This window comes from Gracilinanus agilis, chromosome 2, assembly GCF_016433145.1.
Source record: "Gracilinanus agilis isolate LMUSP501 chromosome 2, AgileGrace, whole genome shotgun sequence".
NCBI classification, from domain to species: domain Eukaryota; kingdom Metazoa; phylum Chordata; class Mammalia; order Didelphimorphia; family Didelphidae; genus Gracilinanus; species Gracilinanus agilis.
In genome coordinates, this window is record NC_058131.1 from 152948557 (window position 1) to 152959604 (window position 11048).

Consider the following 11048-nt stretch of genomic DNA (forward strand, 5'->3'; position numbering starts at 1 on the left):
TATATATATATATATATATATATATATATATATATATATATATATGCAATAAATAAAAGGTAATTGGAGGTGGGGGCCTCATAAATGACATTTGGAAGTATCAGGAGAAACTTCATGTAGAAGGTGGCCTTTGAACTGAACTGTGACAGAAGGCAGGGATTTTAAGAGGCAAAGATGGGGAGGGAGAAGGTTCTGGGTCTTAGGGGAAAGTGTGCAGAGACAGAAGAAAGTGTGTTACATGTGAAAAACTGGAAGAAGACCATTTTGTTGAACTGTATCATGCATGAAGGGATGTAATATATAATGAATCAAGAAAAGGAGATTGGAAAAGTCTTTCTTTTTTTTCCCCTAAATCCTTACCTTCGGTCTTAGAATCAGTACCAAGTCAGTTCCAAGACAGAAGAGTGGCAAGGGCTAGGCAACTGGATTTAAGTGGCTTGCTTAGGGTTGCCTGAGGTCAGATTTGAACCCAGGTTCTCCCCACTCTAGGCCTGGCTCTCTAGCCACTGAGTCACCTAGCTCCCCTTGGAAGCTTAAGGACTTTAAAAGTCAGAATCTGCATTTGATTCTAGAGGTAAGAAGGAAGAGAGATGTCTAGAGCATGAGACACTACCGGTGGACCCGCTATTGTCCAAGGGTACTGGCCACTTGGGCAAACTGGGGGTGATGGAGGAGGCTATCAGAGGGGCCACTTCTTTCCTGGGTTGCCTATGCTCTGATCTTGGCTCAATAATCCTGTTTCTTCCTATCCTAGTATATAGTCCAACTACAGAAAGAAATGAGGAACTTTGAGATGGATATACAGAATCTGGACCTGCTGAATGAAGCTGCTAAGCGAGATCTGGAGGCCTTCGGTAACAGTGGGATAGAGAAGATCGACTACCCCAGCTTTCTTGCCCAGGTCAGCCCTCTGCTCTCCCAGCATGTCCCATTCTCTTGGGACTGCCTTCGTAGCTCTTCAGTACTCAGGTCTGTCCCCCATGATCTTGGACAAGAGATCTCTGGTCCTTTGCTTCCTCAACCTATCAAAGAAGGGGTTGGACTAGATTACTTTCTGGAGTCTCTTTCATTTCTGGAGCTGCTCATCCTATGAGCCTGTGACATCCTCATGGAGTCCCAGGTGCTCCTACATAGTCTCCTAGAATATTAGAGCTGGGAGGGTTCTTAGGCTTCATGTCAGAGAGGAAACCTGGGGTAGAGGTGCCTGGGAGAAAAGAAAGAACTTGGAGTTATGAATCCTGGGCTTGAAACCTACTCTCAAATATGGATTTACCTTTCTTGTGTGACCCTGTAGAAACCTATGTCTTAGAGCTCCCATTAACTTATCTGTGTGGTTGTTGATTTGTTCAGTTGTGTCTACTCTCCATATGCTTCTTCTTCTTTTTATTTTTTGGCAAAGATATTGGAGAGGTTTGCCATTTCCTTCTTTAGTGGATTAAGGCAAAGAGAGGTCAAGTGATGTGCCCAGAGTAACACAGCTATTAAGTGTCTGAGGCTAGATTTGAACTCAGCTCTTCCTGACTCCAAGCTATATCCACTGAGCTGCCTAGCTGCCTCTTAATCATCTGCAGAGTGGAGTTAATAAAAATGGCAAAATCAGCCTTACAGAGTTATAGTGAGGAAAGTACTTTGTAAACTCACAGAGCTGCAAATGTGAGCTCTTACTCCAGTTACCCATTTTAGAGATGATAAAACTGATGCCCAGGGATCTTTTTCAGTTGTACCCATTATGATCTAAAAGTTCCTTCCACCAAATTCTTTCCTGTTATCAGCTCATGAACTGAATTACAGAATGTCAGTTGAAAGAGTTCTTAGAGGCCAGCTAGTCTAAGCCTTATCTTAAGAAGGATCCTCTTTAGTCAATTTGTCTCTTCTTGAAGACAGTGGGACAGGGAGGCACACTCATTGCATTCTGGTGGGGAGGAAGGTCTGGCCCATTGCACTTAGGGATAGCTCTAATTCTTAATAAGTTTTTTCTTATGTCAAGTCTAACTAAATCTACTTCTCTGCAATTTAAGCAGAGATAAAATGACAATTGCAAAACAGTCTCTGCCTTCAAGAAATTAACATTCTACTGGGGAAAATAACATTAATATAGATATGTAAATTAAAAATGTATACTAAGTAATTTGTGGAGGAGAGAGCACCAGACACTTGAGAACTGTCAGGTCAGCCTCTCTCCCTTCCCTCCACCCCACCCCCCCTCCCCACCTACACACACTGGAGTTGAGCCTTTGAAGAAAGCTAGGAATTAGAGACATTGAGAGGAGAGAATGCATTCTAGACCCAGGGGACAAATTGTTCAAAGGCACGGAGGTGGGAGATGGATTGTTGTGTTCAGAGAACAAAGTCTGCCAGTTTGTTCGGGAACATAGAGTGCGTGAAAGAAGGTAATGTTCAGAAAGGCTGAAAAGAAAGCTGGAGCCAGATCATAAAGGTCCTTAAATGCCAAACAGAGGTATGTAAAGCATTTTGTCTTCAAGACAATTGGGAGCCATTGGGGCTGTTTGAGAGAGCAGGGCAGTGACCTGATCAGATTTGTGTGTTAGGAATATCAGTTTGGTAATTCTGTGAAGGATAGATGGGGGTGAGGGGAGAGGCTGAAGGATGGGAGGCCAGTGAGGAGGCTATTGCGATAGCTCTGGGGAGAAATGTTAAAGGCCTGATCTAGTAATATGGTGTCTGTGTTAGTGGAAAGAAGGGGACAGATGTAAGAGATGCTGAAGAGATAGAATTAATAACAATTGACAGAACAGATTGGATGTGAGAATAAAGGAAAGTGGAGTGTCAAGGATGACTCTGGAAATTAGGAAAAAGGGAGGAGGTCTGTTCCTTTTTTTTTTTTTTTTTGCTTTATTTTTGGAGTGGGGAATGAAAAAAAATTAGTTTTGTTTAGTACATATTGAGTTTTGGATGCCTATGGACAATCCACACACACCCTGAGGGAGAAACAGGCGGTATTGGGTACTAGGCAAGTCCTTCTACTGCCCTTTCCTCTACTACCACTTTTTGGATCCCACTGGAGACAGCTGACGACCTAGAGTCCCAGAGTCTTGGGAATTACATCTGCCTTGTAACTTTTTTATGTGTTGTCTTCCTGAACTGGAGGGGAATCCCCTTCCCCTCTGAGCAACTTCGGAGCCTTTTTTTGTTGTTGTTATCTTTAGTGCTTTGAAGGAAAGTACCGAATAAATGCTTTTTTTTTTCTTTTTCCCATTCATTCATTCATGCATGCAGGACTAGGACTCAGGAGAGCAATTCTAGCTATATATATATATAGATCTTGGGAGTCATCTGTATGGAGATAAAAGCTGAACCCATGAGAGCTGATGGAGATCACTCACTGAGAGAGTAGAGAGAAAAGGCGCCAAGATAGAGCCATGCGTGGGGTACCCATAAAGAGAGGGGTGGGACTTGGATAATGTTCCAGTATTAGAGGCTCAAGAAGAGTAGCAGAGATAGGAGAAGAACCCAAAGAGAACAGAGTTGTGGAAACTGATGTGAGAAAGGCTATCCAGGAGAAGGAGGGAATCAACAGTGTAGGATCATGAAGAGAGAACAGAGAGATCATGACTTTCTTATAAAAGACTGGGAAAAAGCCACTAGATCGAGCAAATGAGATTTTTCTTGTATATACAAGAACTGGCCTTTTCTTGTATATACAAGCTAGGTGACCTTGGGTAAGTCACAACCTCTCAGTGTTAGACAATTCCTCAAGACTGTAAGTTAACAGACAAGTTGTTGATCTGTTTCAGCGGAGGGAGTTTTTCCTACCAGAATCTCCCTATATTGGTGGTTCAGGTTGAGATTTTTCAATTTTAAAGGAAGAACAAACAAACAGTATTGCATTCTTATTTCTGGGGAGGAAAGGAGAGGAGAAAGGAATATATTAAAACCCCACTGAAGATATCAATAATTTTTTTTAAATCCTTACCTTCGGGGGCAGCTGGGTAGCTCAATGGATTGAGAGTCAGGCCTAGAGATGGGAGGTCCTAGGTTCAAATCTGACCTCAGACACTTACCAGCTGTGTGACCCTGGGCAAGTCACTTGACCCCCATTGCCTATCCTTACCACTCTTCTGCCTTGGAGCCCATACACAGTATTGACTCCAAGACGGAAGGTAAGGGTTTATTAAAAAAAAAATCCTTACCTTCCTTCTTGGAATCAAGGCAGAAGAATGGTAAGGGTTAGGCAATGGGGGTTAAGCGACTTGCCCAGGGTCACATAGCTGGGAAGTGTCTGAGGCCAGATTTGAATCCAGGATCTTCCAACTCTAGGCCTGGCTCTCAATCCACTGAACCACCTAATCTGCTCTCTCAATAATTTTTTAAAAATAATTTTTATTGTATTTTTTCCCAACTGCACACAGAAACAATTTTTGACATTCGTTTTCTGATATTCTGCCATCCAAATTCTCTCTCTCCCTCCCCCTCCCCAGGGCAGCAAGCTATCTGATATGTTATACACATGCGATCATGCAACATATATTTCCATATTTACACATTCAGAAAAAAAACCTCATGCAGGGAATAAAGTGACAAATGGAATGCTTCGATCTGCATTCATTCTCTATCATTTCCTCATATGACAGTGCAGAGCCTTTTCCCTCAGGAGTCTCTTGGGGTTGTCTTGGATCCTTGCCTTGTTGATAATAATTAAGTCATTCACAGTTGATCATCGCACAATATCGATGTTACTGTGTACAATCGTTTATTTTTTAAAGAAAGGGCACTGGTAACCTTGGAGAGAGCAATTTCAGTTTAATGATATTTGGAAGCTGGATGGCAAGGCTTTGAAAAGTGAATGAGAAAAAAGGAAATGAGAGTCCAGTGGAATGTTGACAGCTTTTTCACAACTAGGAGTCTGGCTGAGAAAAGGAGGCAAAGATTTCAACCCATTGTTCCCATTTCTGTCCTCTGGGACCAAGCAGAAAAAGCCTAATCTCTCTTTCACATGGCAATCTGTGAATATTGGAAGACAGTTACCTTGTTTCCTCCAGTATTCTTTTTTTTCCTCCCAAGGTAAACAGCTGCTTTATCTGTCCCAGAGCATCATGTTATCCCCTTAAGCTTTGCTATAGAAGTGCTTCAATCTCTGACCTTGACTCCTATCTCTTGCCTGCCTGTCCTATAGTATCTGAGAACTGGATAACTCCAGAGATGCCTAAAGGTTAGAGTAGAAAGTCCTGGAGAGACAAGTCATGAGAACAGAAGAGAAGGCAGAGCGGGGAGCTCATTCCAAGGTTAACCTGCTGCTCTGTCCTTCAGGTCCAGAAGCCATTGGTGAAAGTTGACATCTTGAAGCTGGTCAAGGAGTTGGAGAAGTTGGGTCAAGCCCAGGTAAGCCACGAGACTCAGGGGAATAGAGGTTTGGATAAGGCTCAGAGGATGCCTAGCAGGCAGGTAGGGAGAATTCCTGACTACCAGGGAGACCTGGTTTGAGGAATAATAGAGCCCATGACCTTGCTGGGGGAAAGTGGGATAGAAGGAAGAACCTTGTATTCGGAGCTAGAAGACTCAAATTTTAATCTCAATTCTTTACTTCTACTTGTGTGACCTTGAACTTCTTTATCTGTAAAAGGAAAGGTGGTATGCTAGATGGTCTCTGATGTCCCCGGTTCTAAAGGGGACCAACAGGAAGAAAAAAATGAATTAAACGTTTCTACTGGGGGACATGGGTGGGGAGAAATTACTTAAAAGGAAGGGTTGAAGCCTTTCAAAGTACCTTCCTAAGGGTATTGTTCAGTCGTGTCCAGCTCTACATGACCTTGTATGGAGACTTCTTGGCAAGCATATTGGAGTGGTTTGCCATTTCCTTCTTTAGTGGGTTAAGGTAAAGTAGTTAAATGATTTGCTAAGGGTCACACACTAGTGAGTATCTGAGGCCACATTTGAACTCAGACCTTCCTGACTCTAGGCCCAGTTCTCTATCCACTGAGCTGCTTAGCTGGGTTCCAAGGCAGAGGTTAAGTGACTTGCCTAGGATCACACAGCTAATAGTAAATAAGTATCTGAAGCTGGATTTGAACTCAAGTCTTCCTGACTCCAGGCCCAGCTCTCTATCCACTGAGACACTTCTTCCTAAGGATACTGAGAATTTAATCTTGAGTCTACCCCAAATACCTGGAGAACCTTGGACAAATCCTTTATTGTGTCTGAACCTCAGTTTCTTCATCTGTCAAATGAGGGTTCAATTCCCTGGTTTCTCAAAGGTTTGTTGTAAGGATCAGATGAAATAATAGGATTGAAAGTGCTTTGAAAAAGGGAAAAAATGTATAGCATTGCTGTTATTACTTCCTTGATGTCCTGGGTCCATCCCACTCCTCTCATTTTTTGCTTCATCCCTCCAGAGTGTGTCTGACCTGAGGGAGCAGCTGAAGCAGGAGGCTCAGGCTCTACAGGTCCATTACCAGGAGAGGATCATCCCCCAGCAGGCTCACCTGGTAAGTTCAGGCACCTGGGGAGCCGAGGGCAAGGGGAAGGAGGCAGGAGGCTTGAAGCTGAGCTCAAATGCCTAGAACCCAGGAACCCTTGGGAACAAATATGAAATCCTCCATTTGTCATTGAAGGCCTGTCAGAATCTGTTCCTTTCCAGTCTTCTCATCCTTTACTCTGTTCCTTGAACTTTACAATCTAACTGTAGTGGTCTTGTTGTTCCTCTGGTATCCTAAATGTCACCTCTGGACACTGTGCTTTTGAATAGGCTGTCCCTTCTGCCTGGAATGTTCTTCCTCCTCTCCTCTGTCTCCTGGCTTCTGTGGCTTCCTCAGCTCAAATCCTACCCTCTGCAGGAGGCCTAAGTCCTTTCAACTCTTGGTGTCTTCCTTCTGCCATTCCCTTTCCTTGACTTTATGTAAGATTTTGTTGTCTGCAAGTTACAATTGTCTCCCCCCCCCCTAAAAAGCAAGCTTCTGGAGGGCAGGGTTTGCTTTCATCGTTCTTTGTGGTCTCTGTGTTTAATAAATATTTCTCAACTGATTGACTTTGCTCCCCTGCCTTCCTTGACTAACAGATCAGCCCCATTTTCTCCTAAACAGGTGATGCTGAACCAAAGCGTCCATTTCCTGTCAACATCTTCCTCACGCCTCCAGGTGCTGCGTCTGGGTTGGGGAGGTGGAGGCTGTGGGTTGGGGTGCCTGCCGTCCCCAAGAGAGCTGGGGAGTGACTGGGAGAAATGTCACCAAGGAGCTCCAAGATCTCGGGTGTTAGCAGGCAAAGCTATGAGGGAGACTGGCATTGCCCATATGTTCTACCTTCCTGAGGGCAGGCAGAGCTGGGTGGGAAGGAGTTGTCACCTGAGGAGCAGGACCCCTAGGTCAGCATTTTGAAGCCAGATTTGCACTGCTCCTTGCCCTTAATATGTGCCCTTCTGCCATCCCTCAGCTTCTGGCTTTAGAAACTCTGGTCAGTGCGAACTCTCTGAAAGTTGACTTGCCTGCCCAGGTTGAATGGATCTTCAGGAACGTGAGTTAGCTGGAAAAGTTGGAAGGTGGGGATTGAAGCAGAGTGGGGTGGGGAGGGAGAAGAGAAGAAGGGGCTTCTTCCTATCACCCTGGAATCTTGTCTCCCTGCTTCAGTCCTGGCTCTAGAGGACAGCTCTTGGGATGTCTGAGATGATGGGTCTGAACCATGGGGATCCTTCTCAGAATACTCTCTTAGGTCCTTCTAAGAAGCAGGCATCCTTTCTTCTTCACAGGAAAGCGAGTGCTTCCTGAATCGAGAAACAGCATACTTCACCCAATACGTGGACTGGGCGACACGGATGGTGAGGAGTGGGGACCCAGGGAGGCTGCAATCATGTCCAAAGTTATCTCTCTATCTCCATTTCCTCACCCACTAATCTTCTCTACATGTGCTGCTGCCAGATTAATCTTTGGACAGTCAGCAAATCAGTCAACACGCAATTATTAAGTATATACTATGTGTCAGATACTGTACATCCGTACTATGAGAATACAAAAAAAGAAAAAAGAAAGCAAAAAATCCCACAAAAGTCCTTCCCTTCAAGGAGTTCACATTCTAATGGGGGAGACAACATGCAAAATGTGTACATATTAGATATATACAATATAAATGGAAGTCAATCTTAAATGGAGGGCACTAGCTGTGGGGGAGATTGGGAAGGGTATCCTGCAGAAGTTGGGATTTGAGCATGCTCACAAACTTTTTATGGAGCCTCACTGTCCCCAAGGTACCCATGCTTTCTTATTTCCTGTCACTCTCTAAACAAACCTTTTACTGATCTCATCGTCCCTTAAGCACACCTTGGACCTTCATATCTCTTTGTCTTCAGATTCCATAAAGAGTCCTGAATTTGGAAACAGGGCACTTTGTTTGGAATCTATGCTGCAACACACCTGTGGAATTTTGGGCAAGGCTCTTGACTTATCAGTGTCTTATTTTCCATCCAGAGCCGAAGGAGGCTCAGCTAAGATGAACTCTAAGATACTTTGAGCTCTAAAATTTATGAATTTAGTTCCACCTTCTCATTTTATAGCTGAGGAAACCAAAGCCCAGAGAAATGAGAAATTACTCGCCCAAAGTCATGTATTAGAAGATTGCAGGGCCACAACTAGAAAGGGTATTAGGGAGAGAGAAGTGGTATGGATGTCCTGATTTCCAGCTCAGAGATCCTCCCTTAAATGACACTGTACTCTCTTGTTGTCTTACTGCTTCACAGATGGATGACTTATCTCAATGGATGCTGTAAGCTTCTAGTTTAGAGATCAATTCTTTTTTTTAAATTTTATTTAATTGATTAGTTTTCCATGGTTACATGATTCATGTTCTTTCTCTCCCCTTCTCCCATCCCCCCCCACCCCATAGCTGACCCGAATTTCCACTGGGTTTTACATGTGTCATTGATCAAGACCTATTTCCATATTATTGATATTTGCACTAGGCTGAACGTTTAGAGTCTACATCCCCAATCATATCCCCATTGACCCATGTGATCAAGCAATTGTTTTTCTTCTGTGTTTCTACTCCCACAGTTCTTCCTCTGAATGTGAATAGTGTTCTTTCTCATAAGTCCCTCAGAATTGTCCTGAATCAGCACGAATTTAGGGTTAGGGCTAGAAATTTAGGGTTAGGGTTAGAAATCGGTTAGAAATCGGCACGAATTTAGGGTTAGGGTTAGAAATTGGTTAGAAATCAGCACAAATTTAGGGTTAGGGTTAGAAATTTAGTGTTAGGATTAGAAATCGGTTAGAAATTGGCATGAATTTAGGGTTAGGGTTAGAAATTGGCACGAACCCTAACCCTAACCAATTTCTAACCCCAACCCTAACCATTGCTGCTAGTAGGGAAATCCATTATATTTGATTTATCCATCTCTGTGTACAATGTTCTCCTGATTTTGCTCCTTTCACTCTATATCAGTTCCTGGAAGTCTTTCCAGTTTACATGGAATTCCTCCAGTTCATTATTCCTTTCATAGGATTCATAGAATTCCATCACCAACAGATACCACAATTTGTTTAGCCATTCCCCAATTGAAGGGAATCCCCTCATTTTCCAATTTTTTGCCAACACAAGAGTACAGCTATAAATATTTTTGTACAAGTCTTTTTCCTTATTATCTCTTTGGGGTATAAACTTAGCTGTAGTATGGCTGGATCAAAGCGAAGGCAGTCTTTTAAAGCCCTTTGGGCATAGTTTGGAGATCAATTCTTGATGCCTAAGGTGGTTTCAGAGTTCTTTAGGCCTCCTCATTGTGCCAATTGCTTCACATCAATTAAGTCTGTAGGAAATGCTAAACTCAGGTTGATTTTTCATTGTTTATAGCTTGTTTGAATGCCAACAATAGGAGTTTAATAAATGTTGAACTGGTGAAAATAACCACATGGGAAAGTAATGGCATTCATCTATAGGCCCCTGAGCAAGACCACATTCTGCTGGAATAGATTTAAATATTTACCAGTTTAAAAGAAACTGTTCCAAAAGACCTTCCCTGCTAAGAGCAGAGACCATAGGGAGCACAAAGGAGTGATAATCACACAACCCAATATCCTCCCCTACTTTCTTATAGTAATTCCTGTTGAAATAGATAGAAAACAGGATAGCTGCTAAGAAACTATTATTTAATGTTTTTTGAGCAGAAAACCAGGCAGCCTGCCTACATGCATATGTTTGTGCATGAGAGACAATCTGATAGGTCAGAAAGGGAGTTGGAGACAGGACTGATCTGTGACTATAGGCAAATGACTTCATCTCTCAGCCTCAGTTTTCTCATCTGTAAAAGGAGGATAATGATATCAGTAGGCTGTCCCTATAAGGCTGTTATATTAAATGCAATGAGGGATGGCAAGTATTTTGCAAACCTTAAAGTACCATGTAAATATCAACTATTATTATTGTATACTATATACCCATATATGTCTTCATCGGCTATGCTTATGTTCATATTTATGTGTATACACCTATCTATTCATGTCTATAAGAGTGATTTTCCCCTCTATGAACTCATTCTGTCCTTCTATGTATATGTGTCCTGATGGCCATTCTCTTGCCCAACAAATATGCAAAGGAGTAGCTGGCTACTGGGTGCCAAGGGCTGTCAGTGACACAAGATGAATGGTCTCTGTTCCCATCTAGTAGTTCAGAGAAGATAAATATACAATTAGCTACAATATAAAGCCGGATAGGATAAATGCTGTGTGAGTGGCACAAAGTGATTTAGGAACTCTGGAATGGGAGAAATCACTTCTGGCTTGGGGGATAAGGGAAGACTCCCTGAAGGAAGTGACATTTCAGATAGGCCCTGAAGAAGGAGTTTGAATTTTGGCAGGTAAGGGTTGGGGATGTAATAGTATAATAATTAATAGCAATAGCATAATTCTTGAGAGCAGAGATGATTTTATTTTGTCTTTGTATTCCCAATCCCTAGCAGAGTGGTTGGTGTCTGGTAGGAGTATAATTATTATTTGTTGAGTGGAATTGAATTGGGATGGGAAAGACATTCCAGAATATTTCTCTCTCTCTCTCTCTCTCTCTCTCTCTCTCTCTCTCTCTCTCTCTCTCTCTCTCTCTCTTTCTCTGTCTCTCTC

General features: G+C 42.8%; 1 protein-coding gene across 1 annotated transcript in view; it reads left to right on the forward strand.

Annotated features, from left to right (window-relative positions):
• Positions 1–11048, forward strand: part of PROM2 (prominin 2) — a 32154-nt gene that overhangs the window by 17339 nt on the left and 3767 nt on the right. Inside the window, exons 12-17 of the mRNA XM_044659515.1 lie at positions 755–901; positions 5269–5340; positions 6351–6443; positions 7038–7091; positions 7384–7464; positions 7697–7765. Of these exons, the coding sequence (XP_044515450.1) occupies positions 755–901; positions 5269–5340; positions 6351–6443; positions 7038–7091; positions 7384–7464; positions 7697–7765 (516 nt within the window). The remainder of the gene's footprint in view (positions 1–754; positions 902–5268; positions 5341–6350; positions 6444–7037; positions 7092–7383; positions 7465–7696; positions 7766–11048) is intronic.